The sequence below is a fragment of the Passer montanus genome, unplaced genomic scaffold, assembly GCF_014805655.1.
Source record: "Passer montanus isolate IOZ18808 unplaced genomic scaffold, ASM1480565v1 scaffold25, whole genome shotgun sequence".
NCBI lineage: Eukaryota > Metazoa > Chordata > Aves > Passeriformes > Passeridae > Passer > Passer montanus.
This window is the reverse complement of record NW_024367149.1, coordinates 2,364,883-2,383,927: the sequence shown is the minus strand read 5'-3', so window position 1 is coordinate 2,383,927 and position 19,045 is coordinate 2,364,883. Positions and strand designations below refer to the sequence as shown.

At 48.6% G+C, this 19,045-nt stretch overlaps 1 protein-coding gene across 20 annotated transcripts in view; it reads right to left on the bottom strand.

The window, feature by feature from the left end:
• PTPRF (protein tyrosine phosphatase receptor type F) overlaps nucleotides 1–19,045 on the bottom strand; it is a 378,264-nt gene that overhangs the window by 34,188 nt on the left and 325,031 nt on the right. For 9 of the 20 annotated variants that reach the window (XM_039711435.1, XM_039711443.1, XM_039711441.1 and 6 more), the window contains 8 exons: nucleotides 17,381–17,498; nucleotides 14,602–15,180; nucleotides 13,879–13,976; nucleotides 8,337–8,590; nucleotides 7,501–7,591; nucleotides 4,471–4,683; nucleotides 1,302–1,456; nucleotides 452–463 (listed from right to left, as the gene is read on the bottom strand). In XM_039711435.1, coding sequence (XP_039567369.1) covers nucleotides 452–463; nucleotides 1,302–1,456; nucleotides 4,471–4,683; nucleotides 7,501–7,591; nucleotides 8,337–8,590; nucleotides 13,879–13,976; nucleotides 14,602–15,180; nucleotides 17,381–17,498 — 1,520 coding nt within the window. The remainder of the gene's footprint in view (nucleotides 1–451; nucleotides 464–1,301; nucleotides 1,457–4,470; nucleotides 4,684–7,500; nucleotides 7,592–8,336; nucleotides 8,591–13,878; nucleotides 13,977–14,601; nucleotides 15,181–17,380; nucleotides 17,499–19,045) is intronic. The other 11 variants (XM_039711439.1, XM_039711444.1, XM_039711446.1 and 8 more) reach the window with 3 other exon arrangements.

The window sequence follows — 19,045 nt, the reverse complement described above, 5'->3', positions numbered from 1 at the left end:
TACAGAAATCTCCTCTGGGGCTATTTTCTCTCATTAAAGACCAGCAAACATGCTGTTTCTTACAGTCGCCCAGTACTCCCTCAAAGCTTCCTCATTAGAGACTGCAGGAATGCACCTGCATTCTTGAGGGAACAGCTCAGTCTGAAGTGACTGAGAAAACAAAGGAACCCCTATAACTGCTGTTATTGTCAGGGTTTTTTGATTTTTAATTTAATTGCAAAAGCAATCTGGGAAGTCTTTATGTTGAAACTTCTCCCTGAGAGCTGTGAGAGGCTGACAACTGCTAGGATGCTGATACCTTTGAGGAAACAAAGTCTTTGTAAACTCCTAAGGCTGGCATGCTCCACACTCCCAAAAACAAAGATGCCCCTTAGTAGCTTCAGGCTTGATTTTTAAAAAGGGAAATAGACTTGAAATTTTAGGAAAACAAAAACATAAAATGGATTCATACCTTTCTTGCTTACTAGATCCAGGGAAAAGCAGGAACAGAAGAAAGGAGATGATCACTGAGACAGAAAGGCAATGACTGCACATGCACAGCAGAACTCCATTTAATCAGACAACAAAGGCAGCTCCCTTCCCCAGCTAGAGAGACATATGTAAATAGAGAGCCCAGGAGGAGCAGAACCTCAGAGCTGAGCTGATAGAGAATGACCTACTGTAATTGAACAGGTTACATGAACACATGCAAATGCAACCCATGGCTCCTCCAGAGGATGAACAACCATCACACACTAGTTACAACTGGAGCAGGACTGCTCTGACAAGCAAAAGGAGGTGTCTGCTCCCACAGGGAGCACAGTGTAAGGGTGGTTCTGATCCAGTAGTCAGGACTGAGAGGCCCTAAGAAGAGAGCTCCACTCTCATTTCAGCCTGGCACATCCATGCCCTGCTCTCACCACCAAGGTCATGTTCTTCAGCCAAAATTCACAGGAGAGGGGGCAGCTGCCACAGATCTTTCTATAGAGAATCAGTACTGGACAAGTTCCCAAGGCTGCCAATCCTAGTTGTGAGGAGAGAGCAGTCAGACTGGCTTTTGGGACAAAGCTGCTCTCTTCTGTCCCACTGTTCATACACTTCCAGAGTCCACAGCAGCTGTGTCCTGGGGCTGATGTTAACTACCTTCTGCTCTCTTGCAAAGAAGCCTTCTGCTGTGCCAGGCAGAGACCTTCCTCCTCCCCATGACCACCAAGGACTGTCTGTCAGAACACCCTGCGCCTGAAGGTTACAAGGAAGGCCCTGAAGGTGCCAGCACCTCTAGTGCCCATGCTGTAACTGCCATGTCCCACACTGGATCTCACCTTTTGAAGAGAAGTATGGCAATGACAATGATGATGATTAATATCACAGCCAGGACGGGTCCCATCACCCACAGCATCTCTGGCTCATCCTGCTGCTTCGCTGATGCCACTTCCATCACGATCTCATCCGAGTAGGGGCTGGCTGCATATCTCTTCTGAACAGCACAGGCAGGAGAGGGAGAGAAAAGCAAGCATCCATTATGCTAAAGCACCAGCTATGTCCCTGAAATGCTGAGGTTTCCCCTTGCTTCTGGCTAGCAGAGAACAATCACGCTTCTCAAACCCCAGCAACACACCATGAGATACTCCCTCCCTTGGCACCAGTGGAGGTCAGGCTGTGGCAACAGTTTCTGCCTGGCCTGACACAATCTGGGTGCCAGCAACTCTGCTGGTGTGAAACAGTTCCAGGGCCAGCAACTTCATGGCTGACAAACCTGACCTGGAGGTGCAAAATTCAAGAAGCCCATCTAAGAGCCACCTGCTAGCCCTGGACTCTCTTGGAGCCCAATCACAAGCTTCTGAATCCCAAACAATTGCACAATGAGGCTGGCTGATGATTCCTAAGTGGTTTACAATACCTGCTGTGCTGATATCAACACATCTCTTCAGGATAGAGTTATATTAGGAAAACCCCTGCTGGGCGAGGCGGGCTTCCTTAAAGGAAAGAAATGACAGGAACATTTTCTACCTGATGTCTTTGATAAACAGACCTTAGAAAGAGGCTCATTCGTACTGGTTCCTTTCCTTTCTGCAATGTGGCAGCCCAGTGATTTATAACCTGAAGGGAAAGCTTTCTATCCCCACTAGCTAGATGGAATCAGCAGAGACCCAAACCCTTCCTGCAGAAAAATGACACCACACTTGGTGCTCTGCTGCTGTTTCTAAGGCTTATGGAGCTGTGTTGCACCCTCACCATGCAGCGCTGTTGGGTCAGAAGGGTTAAATGCTGCAAAACAAATCCTTTCTACCTATTTGAGAGGGCCAGAGCTGTATCAATTCTGTGCCTGTGGCTTTTGAGCAGCACCTGCTGCCAGGCATTAAGGAGTTAGAAAGCTCTGCTCCTGCCATAGAAAGTTTTGGTCACAGAAAAGGTGCCTGTGGATCTATAAATCTCCTGCTTTAAGGCTGGAGTTTAAACATGCACTTCATGTCTTCAACATATGTGAGGAGAAGAAAGGGAAAAATCAAGCCTGCTGGTGTCACACAAATGCACATCTTGATCTCTCACAGGTGCCCTTGATCTCAGCCAGGCTGGTTTCAAACATGTGTGCAGTACAGAAAATGCTCTTATCTGGGACATCCTTCTGGCAGCCTGCACTAGTTCAGCATCCTAGCTGCTCTCCTCAGACTTATCAGCAGAGGTGCCACTGTCTGGGAAAGAAGTGTGGGGGGTAGTTGCCACTTTGTGAAACCTTTCAGCCCTGTGAGACCCTGTTTCAATAACTGAAATAGCTGCCAGCTCCTGGTTTAATGCTGTTCTTAGAGGATGTCTGCACAGGACCAATGCAACACATCAGACTGTTCCTACACTCACGCCCAGTTCAAACAACAGGGCAGGGAGCCAGCTACAGCTCTGAGCATGGCACAGACAAGAAAGCCTGTGACTCCCCTTTCTTGGGCAATTGGCTACGCTGTGAGGGAGCAAAAAGGTTTTGCCTGTGACTGCCCAGGAAGGTCAAGGTGCATCGGTGGTGAGGGAGGGAAGGAGTACATGCTCATGCGTGCAGCAAGGTGTGACCCTCTCCAAAGCTTTGTGTAATGGGCAAAGATTCATATTTTTTCAGACACACTCTAGAGGCATTATCTTCCAAGGGAAGTCAGATGCAGAAGAGATCAGAAGGACTGTTATCTCAGTGGCATTTCCAAAGGCAGACTGTGAGGTGCCGGTGCCCTGCTCCCAGAGACAGCGTTTCAACCACATTCCCTCTGCCTTTAAAGAAAGGCAATGTTATGCTCTCCTGCTGACACTTAGCCAGCAATTTCAGAGGAGCTGGGTGGGGGAAACAGTGCACAGCCTCGGAGAGTGCCTCATGCTCCAAATGAAAGTAGATGTGATGCAGCAGGGGATGCAGAAAGGTGGTCTGTCGGAGCAGGTATATAGGAGGTGTGTAGGAGAGCTACTGCTGGCTGGTGGCTTACTAGAGGGCTGTGGCAGGTCTATGGTAGTGAGGAGATGATGATTATAGTTGAGATCAACTAGTTAAGGTCACCTCTTCTTGAAAGGGATTGTCAGGGTGGTCATCTCAAGGCCTCTGCCTTACCTTGTTGTTAATCTGTGACTCTTTTTCCCTCACTGATGTGCACATCTTGCCACAAGAACAAGTGAGCTGGATGAGTAATGAAGAACTTGACCAGCCCTAATTAGCCATTACAAGTAAATGAGGCTGAGGAAGGAAGCCACAGCTTGGAATCCAACCAAATGATTCAGTGCATCTCTATTATTTCCATTATTTACACACTGGCTGCTGCTACTGCTGCCACCACCACTCCTGCCCTGTGTTTACAGCTGGACATTGATGTCTAGCTCTTGCAGCACTGCTCCTTGCTTACTGCATCAGCCCCTCCTGTGCCCAGGCCCAGTGTGCTGCTGGCTTCCAGCAGGGAGACGTGCAGGAGAGGAATCCCCACACAGCAGGGAAGCGTGCACCTTTGTCCTGCTGATAATCCACTGTGATGGGTGACAGGTTGGCTTCTCCAGATGTCATCTCAAAGTGAAATTCTGGGCAGAGAAGCACCTGTGAGGGCAGGTTTGCAGGGGGAGAATCCTGTTCACTGCAGAGTATCAGCAGTCACTGTGCAGGGTAGGATTTTGTGGACTGTTTTCTACAGACACTTGAACCAAAGCAGAATGAGAACCCATCCCAACCATGTGCCAAGGTTCTGAGCACAGCCCTGCAAGCCAGAACTGAGCTTGTGCAGAACGTGTGTGTTGACACTGTCCTCCCCACTCATCTGTTATGTGGAACACACGGTGCCATTTCCCTCCAAAAACACCATTTATCAAGTCAATTCCCACGGCTGCCTCCGCTCGTTCAGGCCAGCGATGCAGCCTCCCTCCTCCCTGCACAGAAAAAGCTGTCATCCTGCTTTGCAGCAATTGCTCACCCTGCCTGCACTGAGCCCAGCTCAGCTCTGCTAGGACAGGCTGTCCCCCCCAGAAAGTCCTTACCGTGTCCCCGTCCTCCAGCGAGGCCAGCACGAAGCAGCGATAGCTCAGGTCTTGAGACAGAGGCTTGTTGTAGAAACCTTTGTAGTTCTTCTCATCCCCCAGGGTGAAGATCTCAGGCAGCACATCCACTTGGGCAGCAATGTAGGGCTTGAGCCTGTCTGCCTGGCGTCGCTGCCGCCTGCTCTGACTCCCCTGGCTTATGGCCTCCAGCAGCTGGGGACAAACAAAGTGCCATCACTACTGCTGGCAGCATGACACCACCTCAGGCTGTCACCTTCCTGGCTGCAGCACTCGGCAGGGGTGAGGGGAAGGGAGGAGAAGGTAACTGGGTTTGATTTGTATCTGGTGGTACTAAGGAGCCAGAGGCAAGTATTATCCATTTAGGGCTTGCTGGGCCATCTGTCCACTGAGCCTCATTGCAAGAACTTCCACTAGGATCTCATCTTTGGAAGTGTCCTGAGCCCTGGGAAGCTGATGTGGTAAATGTTAGGGCTGAGACAGCCTGGCTGTGACTGTCCCCCTGAGTCATGTATCCCAATGGGCTGGGAGAGAACCAAGCCATGTTCTGTGGCCTAATTATTGGTCTGGACAGCAACTCACATTCTCTAAGGACACTGGATGTGAATTACAGCTGATGCTGATGTTTAGGGAAAAAGTGACATTTGCCGTGTCTTTTCCTTCTGTCAGTGCCCTTGTATCTCACCTGCTGCTGTGCTGCAGGCAGAGCTTTGTTTAAACCACATAGAATAGTAACAGATTTCATGGAATGTTCAGAGTAAAATTGGTAAATTTCATAGCCACAAGTTAATGAAAAAGGATATAATGTACAAAAATCCAATTGCACTGCTAAGAATGACTCAAATGTTTAAAGATTTTTTTCCCAATGAATAAAAAAGAACATCAAGTTTGGAAGAGAAATTCTAATTCAAAATGAAGAAGGAGGGATGAAATGCATTTCACACAGAAATTTATCAAGGCAACACTGTCAGGGCAGATGGGGAACATCAGAGGGTTAGGGACGGTGATGTGCACACAAAGCCACACTGCTAAGCTGGGCTTACTCCTCCTAAGGAGGAGAAAAAAAAAAGAGGCTGGAGAAATCTTGGTTTCACAAATGTCATTGTAATCCCAAAGGGAAAAAGCAGAAAGATAGTTTTTGGAGTGTGGAGTTTGCTTCCTACACCCATCTCTTGCATCTGGCTGAGATTACAGCTGAGCTCTTTGGAGCAGAAAGTGCAGCTTTATGTGCATGTACATAAAACCACAGGGCTCTAGTTGTGGTTAAGGCTGCTGGAGGCTTCTGTCACTTGTACATGTAATGCACAGCAAAAGACTGCATCAGAAAACTGCTAGGCCTGCAAAGTTGAGATCCTGAAAAATTAGAAAATTAATACTCCCTGTGCAAAATTAATTCAGCTGTCTTATGCATGTGCAGTGTGCTGCACCCTTGACTGCAGAGTCAGACTATCTTTTCTGTAAGTCCCCTGCTTTGTTCAACACACAGGACAGACAGTGCTTAATCAAAGAGCAGATATTCCACATTTTGTTTTCTTCTTTGCATTATGCAGCCTGAGGCCTTGTTTATTGCTTACTATTCAAATCCAGCTCTGAAGACAAAATTAATAATTTCCTCATGGGCTTTTCTATGGTGCTGATCACTATACTATTACAAGTACTTCACAAACATTAATGATCTTATCTTCCAAACACCCATATGAGTCAAGATAAAAGTGATTATCCCAATTTTACAGATGAAGAACAGAAACACTGCAACATTAATGTAAAAAAAGTCCACTAAATTTGAATGTCAAATTGAAAAGACATCAGCTTGTTTTGTTTTTCAAGAAAACTTAGTATTTTCTTTATAGCACTGACTCTATCCAGCTCCCATTGACTTTCTCTGCAGCTGGGGATGCTTAGGCTTTGCAAATGAGAGCTCCAGGATCTCAAACTGAGCACTCAAAAACATCACATATGCAAGACACTGGCTGCTAATGAAAATTTTGGCTTAAATAATTTGCCTGAGGCTTGGTGAGACAGAGACAGAAACTACTTCTTTCGATAGCTTTCAATCATCTAAAGCTGAAAACCATGCTGGTCTTCTTTTCCTTGTGACATCTGTGATGCTGGAAAACTTCTGCAATGAAAATATGCAGGAGACCTGTGGGTGATGGTTCTCCATCACACAGCTGTGCTTCATTTGCAGAACAGAACCACAAATACCCATTGTGGAGCTGGAACCTCAGGGGTTCAACTGCGTGATCGTGTAAATAAAACCAAGCTGACTTGCAGCTTCTGACTGTCATTTCTGAGTGCTACAAGCTTGCAACTTTGTTATCTTAATGGATCTTTCTATGTGTGATTTCTTAGAAATTTTCCTTTACACTTTGGGGGTGGTGGTGCGTGTGGGGAAGAAAGAGCCCACAAAGCCCTGTGTGGGAGTCTCCTGACACCTGCAGACGCCTCGGGTGTCAGAGCATCCCCAGCACAGGACAAGCTGCTTCTTGGGGTAATGGCTGGTGCATGCTCAAAGCCTTTAACAAGCAGGTGTGAAGGGAGCTTTGTGGGTTTTGTTAGATACAAGAATGAACTCTTTATCTACACTGCAGGCTTAGGTCCTGTCCAGAGAGGGAAAAGCCTCCTGACAAAAAAAGCTTAATAAACTGAAACCAATAGTTTTCTATCCTAGCTTGTTTTCAATATCAGCATGGTCATTTAATGTGAAAAAGGCTGCAAGGACTGTAAAAGGCTGTAAGACCTGTGACAGGATCTGGCCAGAGCTGTGAGACACTCAAGTGTGGTCTCCTAAGGGGGCACATTCTGGGAGGTGGCTCCTCCTTAGCTTGACTCCAACCTCCTTCCTACATAGTGTCAAGAAGAAAGGCTGAGTAGGCATCCGTCCCACAGCCCCCATCTCTGATGTGCAGCCTGCACCTGTGTTATTGCTTCCATGCTGCCAGGAGGCCTGGGCAAAGTGTGCTGGGCTGTTTGGGAACCACTTCCATCACAGCAGCTGCTGCAGGCTCCTACCTGGTCCAGCTCCATCTCATCAGGCGTCCGCCACCGAGCAGTCAGCGTGCTGGTGCTCTGGTCTGCTGGCACAACCACAATGTAGTACCACCTGGAAAGGAAGGAAGGAAGTGTAAACACTGGACCCTGAGCCATCTCAGGCTCCCTGACCATTGGCAGATCTCCCAATGGTCTCCCTGACGATTTGGCAGGTCACCAAATAATGTGTGCTGTATGACTCAAGGATGACCTACTCCTTTCCCTGCCCTTTAAACAGCAAAAGAGCTCAGTAAGGAAAAGGCTGGTTTCCAGCTGCACCAGAGAAGAGAATACTGCCATTACCATTCATTAGGATAATGAAGATCTACAGACTGGGTTCCAGAGGGTGGTGTAGGAGCTGTGAGAAGGACATTTATATAATCGGATTGTAGCAAGAACCCTGGGGAAATTGTGCTTCAGCTCAAGGATACCACAGTAACGAATAAGACTTCCACAAACTCGCTTTTTTAATCTCCTTGAGGCTTTAGGCATTATTTATTTAAAGGATATTATACAGTGTCAGAGAAAGTCCCTCCTGATCCTCAACTGTATTTTTGCCGGTAGCATCTGGAGTATACCCACCAGGGTGAGGGCAAACTGTCAGAGAATTGTCTTAATTTTATTACACATCAATATTTGCTCAGAAAGAGCCAAGACCATGATCCATATTATGGGTAAATGCCTGCCTCTGTAACAAAGCCTGCTTGGAAATTCACTCCCAAGCTACAAAATCCACACGTTGGCAGAGGTCTGTCCTGCCTTTCTCTCCCCACCCCTAGCCACCCACCCTGCCTTCTCCACCCAGGAATGGCACCTACCGAACTGGCACAGTGGTCTGCACTTTGGGAAGAGTTAGTGTGAATTTTCCTTCCTGTATGTACTTGTTTGTGGCAATGGGTTTGCTTTGCAAGACATCAGGAGCAGTGCGGATTGAGACGAGGTGCTGGAGCCCCCCTGCACTGCTCCCACGGTTCATTAGCACAAAAGAATAGTCCGTGTCTGGCTGGAGGTCACTTATGAGCTTCTTCATCGAGTGGCCGTCCACCTCCACACTCTGGCTATTGTACAGAATCTGAAACAGGAAAAGGACATGTTCATGCAGCTGACAGCTGCTGCTGCAAACTCACACTCCAAATAGCAGCGCTAGAGATGACAGTCTGGCTCTGGGCCCTCCCTCAGGTGCTCTGGCTACTGTATGCTTTGTAAACAGCCATAAATCTTTAGCTAAAGAAGAGCAACCCCCAGCAGAGGGTGAGCTGTGCTCCCTGTGCCTAGCAGTGATGGAGCACAGAGGGGTCATCTCAGCCTGGGTGGCCAGGGCCAGCAGTGAGGCTGGTGGTGCCACATGCACTGCTTTTCAGTACCTACTTGGGGGAGGAATCCAGATGGCTGTGCTTTGCCCCCATGTGGAAATGAATGGGTCTTTGTTTCTTCTCTCACAAGGCTACAACACGCAATAGGCTTGTGGTGTAAAACCCTGCCTGCTTAAATTGGTGTCAATCCCATGTCTACCAGCTGATGCCTGGTTGGATGCTTAATGCAGATCATCCCCCTCCCAGCAAGGTGACCGGGGGGTTACACGCCTCACCAATGATCTGACAAATCCAGCACAGGGCTCACAAATTGGTACCCAGAATGGCGGCTCTGCAGGTGTGACACCCTGTCGTCATGGCAACAGATGCTGGCGCCACACAGCCGTGGGCAGGAGGTCGGAGCTGCTTTTCCCTGCCGTGCCTGCAGCGAGGGGCTGTGGGCAGGGCAGGGCAGAGGCACTGGTGGCTGGGGGCAGTGGGCAGCCCCCCACACACAGCTTCCCCCCGTGGACCCTCAGCTGACAACATTTCTCAATGCCCTCTTGTAGATATGCAGGACCCGCAGCTCCCCCAGGTACAGCTCCCCCATGGGCATTGCTGGATTAGCTGCACCCAGCAGCCCATCTGCCCTGGGAACCTTGATCCTGATCCTACTGGAACAACTCCTTACCCCAAAACCCTGGGTGTCGCCTCTGCAAAGCAGGAACTCACACAGTTCCCAGAGACAGAGACCAATGGGGTGTACACAGCTAGAGAGGCCATAGGTTGTGTCCCAGCTGTGAAACAGCAGCACATTTCTTTGCACCAGGTGACTGTCCAGCATGGCAGGGGAGTGCTGTATTTCTGACAGTGGTGCAGAGACACAGCATGCCAAAAACTGGCAATGGTAGAGCTGGAGCATGTTAAACCATGACAGTTACTAGGTGTTGCAGGCAGAGACCCCACAGTAAAATGTGCTTGTTTCAACAGTGGCCTTGAAAGAGAGAGAAGACAGTTCTGTGGAAAACTAATTACTTGAAATAATTTTTCACCAGCTGAGGCCACTCTTCAGGCTGACACTGGCAGCAAGGGGGGGGACCAAACTTTCCTTCAAGTCCCCTTTTCAGCAGGTGGCTGAACTCTACAGAAAGCTGCCAGCTTTCTAGGACAAGGGCAGCTGATTAGCACTGCTCTAATGTTCAGTGTTGGAGATGGAAGGAAAAGAAAGGTCCTGGAAAAAGATCTGAAGGACAGCGGAGCACAAGGACCTGGCTAGGCCTAGAATTTGCAGCTCAGCTTTTGTGTTATCCAAACAGCAATACCCGCAGCATGCTTCAATCCTCTCCATGTCACTTTGCATGGAGATCAGGATAGGAAGAAAAGAGTTCCAGCTTTTTTGCTGTTTAGAAAAGACTCCTAATGGGTAACACACCAGCAGAGAGAAGCCAGCTATGGAGAAGAGAGGCAATCAATCTCATTTGTTGACGTGCTTCTGTTTTCAGGAACGGACTATGAAAGTAAGCATCAAGTAACTAAAGCAACAGGTTGGCAGGGACAAAGGCCCTGCTGCTGCTCCACATGTGGGAAAGGCTGTCAGAGGCAGCATAGTAGAACAGCCAGAGAGAATTGTTTTCTGTTGTGACTTCTCTTAATGGTATTTTCCCCTGGGCTTTATTTAATCCCTTTCTCCAAAGACATGTGCATCAGCTGAGTGCTAAAATGAGTGAAAAATCAAAATGAAGAAATGCTTCTTGCAGCACTGGAATCAGATAAGTAGTTGATCTGACACAGAAGTAAGTACACCAAAGACAGGACTACTAGACTTCAAATCATCTTAGCAGCTTTGCTGTCTGGACCAGCACCACCCCTTCCAATGACATTGCAATAGTACAGGTCTAGATACACCCGATGCCAGGAAGTCAGGGCATGTTCTGTGGAAGCAGCAAGACCTCTCTTTCATGTGCTCCCACACAGATTTGAACAAAACCAAACTTCCAACATTAAAACCTATGCTGAAAGGATGATAAGCCCACAGAGTTCTGCTGCCTCTTGGATAAGATTTCTCATTACGAATTCTTTCCTAATAAAGGCATCACCAACTGCTTCTCAGTGTGCTCTAGGGAAGACACCCACCAACTGCCTGCACATGAGCTTGTGCTGGGGACAGAGCCATTTTCCTAGAGCAAGAGGAGGCAGAAGAGATGCTAAGCATTTCAGTTCAGAGTTTCCCTGCCTGCTCTGCACTGTAACTGGCAAGGACACAGCCTCCGAATCAGTGCTAACACCAGATGATGATTTTTATTGCCATGCACAAGAGTTTGCATCCAAAGACAGTGAAATTGGCATTTGCAATGCTTTCCTGAAGCATTCTCTGACATCCCTCTTTTTCACAGCTGCTGCAGCAGTTCCACGTCCCTCTACCTGCCACAACACATTGTCTTCTCAAATGTTATGCACCATTAGTTAAGGCCTCTATGTAAACCTTACACTAATGTAAGGGCTCAGAGACAGTCATTCATGTGCAGCTGGAAGATGCCTGGAAGCTCAAGCAGGAATGCTATTTAGAGGCTGCATCATGGCCCACTGGTAACTACCAGAGCAATTCTGGCCCAAGGGTTCTGAACTGCCAAACAGTGCTGACTAGCCTATAGATTGCTGTAAAATGTCATCTCTGCTGCTCCTACTCACAGGAGAAGATTTGCAAAGCTAGGTAGGTCCAAATGTCACTGCTGAAGTTCTCATATTTGATTTCAAGGCAGTACAGAATGTATTGAACTAAAAGATGAAAAGACACATAGTGTGCAATACTGGGAAAGATAACAACTCGATGGAAAAGTAGACAAGGCTGGAGTATTTCCAGGCAGGAGTAATTACTACATTCTATGGGACACACTGTGAGAAAGCACTGCCCAGCATTCTCAGGGGTTATTTCCAAACCTTTATCATTATAATTTTCAAAAGGCGCTGCTCCTTCTGCCCATTTCTAAAATACCTTGTAATGCTGCCTTTAACCAATATATCCTCTGTCCCACGCTTAAGCTGAAGAATGTATCTCAGGAAAATGCACTTTCCCCAAGGAGAAGGTTGTATCTATCTTGCACTTTCCATGAAAGCTCAACAACAGCCTTCTGCAGGTGGAATAAAAAAAGGAATAGTGCCTCTGCTCCACCACAACTGCTGGGCAACATTTTACAAGGAATTTATCTCCTGGACCAGAAGAAGCTGTGAAAATTCCCCAAAGAGATCTCAAAACTTCATTATTGATTTGGCAGCAATGAAAAATCTTAAGGTCTCAGTTCATTCTCTAATAAAAAAAGCACCAGTCCTGCCTGTGCCTCACTATTCATTGTCAGAACAATATCTACTTTAATTAAATCTGTTAAAGTAGAATATGACACCCTTTGGGACATAGATTTAGCATGAGACTGTTTATCAAGTGTAGATAATACTAATTGTTCCCATGGAGATTTATCTGCTATGCTAGTTACAGTATTAGGCTCTGGCCTCAGCATCCCATGTGCCTGAATTAGAGGAGAGAGGTGAACCTTGTTTATAAAAACACAAAATCCTGAAGGTTAAGGATTTCTTTCAACTGGCACCATCAACGAGTTAGAGCTGACCCTCTTAGCTCCTGGCCTTGACTCATGTAGGTCTGCAAGCCTGGGAATATTCATAAAAAGCAGGCACTATTAGAAAAATATCCTTCTAACACTCTGGTTTGCATGACTGCTCTTAAGTTAATAAGTGGCTAATGCCATCTCCCATGGCAGCTAAGGGTTAATCCGCAGCAGGGGCAGACCCTGAGTCACCTTGTGATAGCAATCACAGCTATGCAGCTAGGAGAGGAGACAGACAGGGCATCAGCATTACATCCCTGGCTCCTGGCTACCTCCAGGCTACCACTCCCCCATCCCTGTGGGGCAGTAATGCTCCCAGGGTCACACTGCCCCTCTCCAGCACGGCACTGTCAGACAGCAATGTGGGCTTTGGGCCACAAGACAAGGCCAAATGAAGCACACTGCCTCTGCAGCCGAGTGCCAAGTAACAGTGCTCTGTGAAGCTCCTTGCAGCCAGATATCTGAACACTGATCCTAACGTGCCCTACATCTGGGAGAGCTTTGAATACCACAAGGTCTTCACAAAAGCCTTGTCTGCTTCAGCTAAACTGTATGTTAACAAGTGCCTGCTATTGATCAAGGTAATTCAGCTCCAGGGTTTAAACAAGGAGAGTTAGTAACAAGGAAGGGGAGGTACTCACATACTTTGATGTGGATGCAGTTCAAGATTTCTCCTCATTCCCCTGGCCATGGATCCCCCACAGCTCATGCAGGCCTCGTATTTGCACTTTAGGCACAGCATGGCAGGGGGCACATGCAAGAAGAAAGAGAAGTCACACTGCTTCCAGCCCAGCACCTTTGCAGAGGCAGCAGATTGGTGCTGAGACTGGGAAGATTATCTTCAATGATGTGACATGTTGGTCTTGTTTCTTAATGGAGAGAAACTGCACTGAGATCTACAAACTCCAGTCTTTTATACATTCAAGTACTAGGGGTTAGACAAGAGCAGGAAGGCAGGGTCATCAGTATTTTCTGCAGCCTGCTGGATGACACCACATCCAGAACTGTACTGGTGAAAACAGAGCAGCACTCCTGCAGAGTTCCTGCTGTACTGACTCATTTTGTGCCACTCACACCTTAAGGCCTTCAGGAAGTTTGATGATGCTTTGCCCCTTCACTCCCTGAGATTATGCATCTGCCCTGATGCTCTGAAGTAATTCATGAAGGTGATATAATGTCTGAGACAGGACTTGTAGTAAAAGGAATTACTCTTAGTTTTATTCACTGGCTGGTTTTCAGACCACGTTGTCCTGCTAATTTCTTGTGATTAAATCAGATTTATAACTCTTCACACCTCAGCTCCATGTCAGGCATCAGGACAAGCTTGTGTGACCACCATCATGGAGCTACAGTGGTGAGCCCCTGACTGACAGGACCCAGTTGATGCTGCTATCCACTGTCCTGCTCACTGCTACAGGTGGAGCTTCCTGTCCTCCAAATCCCACTCTTACCTTAAAAGGCACTGCAGATTTATAGGAGTCAGGCACTTCCCAGCTCAGCAACACAGATGTTTTCATGACGGCATTGACACGGAAGTTCTTAGCAAACACTGGAATGAAAAACAAGATATTTGAGCACTGTAAAGCCAAGTGAGGAGGGAGCCAGGCGGCAGCTCGACTCCGAGTCTCTTTGTCTAACTCAGCAGCAGAGGTCAAAGAGTTCAGCTACAGCAGAGAAGTAAGAAATGAGAAGAGACCAGCAGCCTTTTACCAAGTCTACAGTCTCCAGAGGAGTTCTGCTTTTTGACTATACGTTTCAGCATCACAGAAAGGAAGTTGTAGGCTGAGCTGCAGCCTTTCTCTATCCCCACTCCACTCACACTCCCTTGGCCCTTCGTCATGATCAAACAGCAGTGTAATTCAGGTACTGGATCTGCAGATGATCCTACTCAGCCACCTGCTCCAGTTCAAGCAAGAGCCTTTCATGTACAGATAAAACATCCAAGTGTGCCTGTGGATGCAGTTAAGGTGGCACCAATGCCCTCTCCCCGCAAATGACAACTTTAGAAAATCTTCACTGAGCTTTCCCTCACTGAACTAGTTTTAGACTAGGGAGTCACACAGTACCTGATCACAACAGTCACAGCAGAGGAGAGTGAAGCCTCATGAACCAAAGCAGAGGTCCCTGTCCTGGACGCAGAACTTCCTGTTAGGGTTTGTTAGAGGGGCACTTACCTTGCTCTACAGGCATGGTCCGGGACTGGATGCTGGGGCTGAGTGGCCCAGCCCCCTTATTGGTGCGGGCCCTCACTTTGATGTCGTAAGTGGTATCAGGTTTCAAATTTGTCAAAGTGATACTCGTGTCCTTGGTGATGTTAGCCAGGTCCTGCTGGCTATTTATGTCCCTGTATACCACCGTGTAGTTGACAATCTTGCCGTTCCTTTCTGCCAAGACCGGGGGGTCCCAAGCAACTTCTGTGGTGGAAGTGGTGAGACCCACCACACGCAGGTTCTGTGGGAAGCCACTTGGCACATCTTCAGCAGTTGTGATCTCCTTCTCAAACTCCTCTCCTGGGCCAGCTCTGTTCTTGGCAGACAATTTGAAGAGGTACGTGGCCCCCTTGTGCAGGTTGGTCACTGTGTAGTGATGGTCTCTCTTCCCGAAGTCTATGGTGTTCATTTTTTCCTCATCCAGACGTCTGTACTGCAGCCGGTAACCCAGCAGCTCCCCTACCATCTCCTTGGGTGGGTGCCACTGGATGAGGGCTGTGTTCATGGCTGTCGTGCTAATCATCATGGTGGGCTTCCCCGGGACTGCAACATAAACACACAATGACTATCTATAGCCTGGGAGGAGGGGAAGGAAGGACCGCTTCCGTGCCGCTCAGTCCGTGAGGATTGAGGAAAGTGGGAAAGTTCAGACAACAGGGTGAAGAGGATGACAGACAATTCACAGGGATAGAGGCAGACTGACCCTAATCCGGTGGCGAGGGAAGCTGGAGCCAGCCAGCTCTCGGTTGCCATTTTCCCACGTGCTGCCATTTAAACCAGAAATAAAGTCAGCCATATCCAGCCCCAAAATTCATCCCCTTTTACAGGAAATGTTTAAGGTACCTCAAAGCATCATATTTATCTCAGAGAAGATCTGAATCCCGTCCTCCCAATCAGTAGTCTTCAGACACTCCAGCCAGTGCACAGCACCAGGCCATGCTGGCCCTGAGGCACAACAGACACCCCGAAGCCCAATTCCAGTGCCCTGGTCTGTCTGGAGGCAGACAAATTTCATCCTGAAACCTTGCAGTTTTACCATCTGCAGAGGCAGCGAGCAGAGCTGGGTGGGCTGTTTGCCATCAGAATATATTTTGGTTTAGTTGAGAAGTAGATTCGTGACGTCAGTGTTGATGGGAGAGGTGAACATAAGCATTCCACAGGATTTTTGCTTATGCTGCATAAGTCAAGGGGTGTTGTCGTCACTGGTTAGGAACTGATGGCTTTAAATTGATGGTTTAATACCTCGATCTCCTTCAGTTAAAAAAAGGATGCGTCTTCACATCAGCTCAGATTTGTAAACAAATCAACTGATATGGAAGATACTCAGAATCAAAGGTATGTGGCCACAGATATGAAAAAAAGAAAAAAAAAGAAGAAAAGGGATTGCAGCCAAACCTAGTTAAATATCCTTGCAGTTTTTTGAAATGTATGAGCCCACAGTCGAGCACAAGAGAAAACCATATTTGCCAGAATGATGCCCGCTTTTTGCCATCAGAGGGCGACACCAACGCTCCCCTTTGAGGTCATGCCTGCAGTCGAGCCTGTACAAAGGCCCTGAGGGCGGTTTTGTAGGTATTTAAGACATATTACAGGCAATTACATTCCCACTGCCAGTGCCATCCTCCTTGAACTCATTATACAATGTCTAACAGCAGCTAGTATTAAGGGACACAGTATTTTCAAAGCTGATTCCAAATATTAACCTTAAAATGTGCATCATAACATGGGAAGATCCACTGTGGTTTACAGTACAACACTGGGATGTTTAGGAAGCTCTTCCTGTTTATAGGACAGCTGTAGCAATTTGATGAACAGAAAATACATCATGGCAAGGCACCAGGGAGACAGCATTTGAGATTGTGACAGTGGAAACTACCTCTGGAGCTCCCCATATGCAGCGTGGAGGAGATAGCAAGCTGTTCCTTGTTTAAAAGCACCAGGAACAAACGCTCTCAGTTTGCACAAGCTGCATTCCCATAACAACTGGTAAATACTGTTCCTGTGGCTGGGTGCGAGGAAGCAGCAGGATTATTGGTTGCAGGACAGGCTAATGAGTGGACAAGACAGTGTCAACTAGTTGGTACCACTGCCAAAGGCAAGCTTGACCACACCTGGAGGGAAGTGCCAGATGACTCCTGGGTGCTCCAGCTCCAGGCGCAGGTACGATCTACTGAGACAGCAGAACCAAACTGGCTGGGATCATCAGGACCTAGAAGATGTGTCTGCAGCACTTCTATGGCAGATTTGTTGCATTCCAGGTTTTACTATGGCTCTAGGAGCAGCCAGGCTCAGCTAGGCAAGCAGTATCAATGGCAGAGGGGAGCTGAGAAGCCCCTCTTAGGAGCCCGCTGTGCCAGGGGCCCTTCCAGGCAGCACTGCAGTCACCACAGGAAGCAAGAAATGGCACTTGCCTAAAGGAACAAGGTGAGGACAGGCCAGGACTCCAAAGCTGAAGGAGAGCCTCTTCCCAGATCTCTGGACTATGCAGATGAGCTCAGACCCATGAGTTTCACTGCTCTCTCTCCCCAGCCCTGGTAGTGTATCTCCATCTGTTTGCTGCACTTTGCTCAGATGATCCAGTGGCAAAGTCTCTTAAGCATGGGCTAGAGATCACAAGAGTTTGTACCTCTGCAGCATCTCCACCCCTCTTGCTTCCTCCTGGCCTTGGCCATGCTCCCCACGCACCTCTTGGGAGGTTTTACCACCACCCCATGAGGCTGTGACACCTGCTCCCCACACTCACCTGCCCCTGTGGTGGTGATGACTTTGGGCTTGCTGCGGGCACCATCTCCTTTGGTGGTGTAGGCAGCAACTGTGACGGAGTAGGTGGTTTCTGGCAGCAGGCCTCCAATGACTGTCTCCTGAGAGTGCATTCACGAGGCAGAGAGGAGGCAAACGAGAAGAGTAAATACTTGTTACTGGAGTGAGCCAAAGGAAGGCACCAGGGTCAGTGTCTCCAACAGCAACACACTGACAACACTCCCTGGCTCACACTCATGCATCGTGCTCAAACACACATGTTGCACAGAGCCAGCAAACAACTGCTGCCACTCCAACACTCACCTTCCTCATTTCAACCCCTGCCTTCAACACCTGGCCTTTCCAGGGACCCACCAGCAACCCATGTCAGCAGCTCTGCTCTCCCACGGCTTCTGCCAAGAGGCAGATCTGATCCAGATATAGTCCTGTGTGAAAGCTAAGTAAGAGGACTATGGAGCTGTGAACCAGAGCAAAAGCCAGTTCACCTGGCTATGAGAATCTCTTGGGGGATAATTCCAGAGTTTTTAAAGTTGTGTCTTGCAGCAGAGCCGTGGGGAGCACAGGGAGGCAGAGCAGGGGTGGGGGGCCCCGGGCAGGGAGCACCTGCAGCTCTAAGAATTATGTTCACCCTCCTTGCCAGGCACTGGGTTGCAGGGATGGGATAGGTCAGTGCAAGGCCCTGGCAAGACCTGGAGGGAAAACCTCCATCGTGGGAGGTCTGGGAGAGAGGCAGACTCACAGGGTGCATCCCTGCAAGCTCTGGCTTCCTCTGGGCAGGAGTAGGGCATGGCTCCACACTTCAATTTGAGATCAAAGAGAGGAGCACTGCTCCTCCCTCCTGGCCTCCAGCAGCAATGTGACTGGTGCCAAGCCTGGCTGGCCAGGCCTGCGAACGAGTAAACTCAGCGAGCTCAGCAGCTCCCAGCAGCTTGGGCAGGTACCCCTGAGCAGCGCTCATCTGTGCTGCCGTGGGACTGTCTGGGCTATTAGGACTAATAACCCATTGGGTCAGGGAGCAAGAGATGAGCAGGCTGGGGAAGGGGCTGGGGAAGCTTTTGGAACAGAGGCAGGGGCTCGACATTGGTTATTTGCCCCTTCAGACAAGGCAACGAGCAGAGATGGAGCGGGTTAAGTTTGAGCTGCTGAGAACAGGCAGCATGGGCACTGTCAGAAGCTGCTCCAGGGGTCTGACCTCTGCCCAGGGGATCCTTGCCAGCCTGAGGGGTACGAGGGGTGCCTATGGTGGCTCTCAGAGTGCAGCCACTCTCCCATCACTCACTCGCACAAACACCCACGCTATTAAACCTGCTGATTTCCAGTCAGTGCTGCTGGTTCAGGTTACCTGCCCAGGCTTACTCATCAAAATCACCACGTTACCATCGCAGAACCAGCCAGCCCAGAGAAGTATCAACAAGCACCAACAAGAACCCCGCCACAATCACCGTGTGAACCAGAGTCCGATCCCAACTCCGCCCCTGCAGCAGATGGTGTGTGCGGGTGAGTGGACGCACAGTCCCATCGGTGCCAATGGACCCGCGGGGAAGCACTCTCACAAAACCTGCAGACTCTGAACGTCCCAAGAGAATTCACTCCTCCCAAACCCATGCAAAGAGAAATTCTCACGCAAAAGCATGCCACCGGGAGCAAA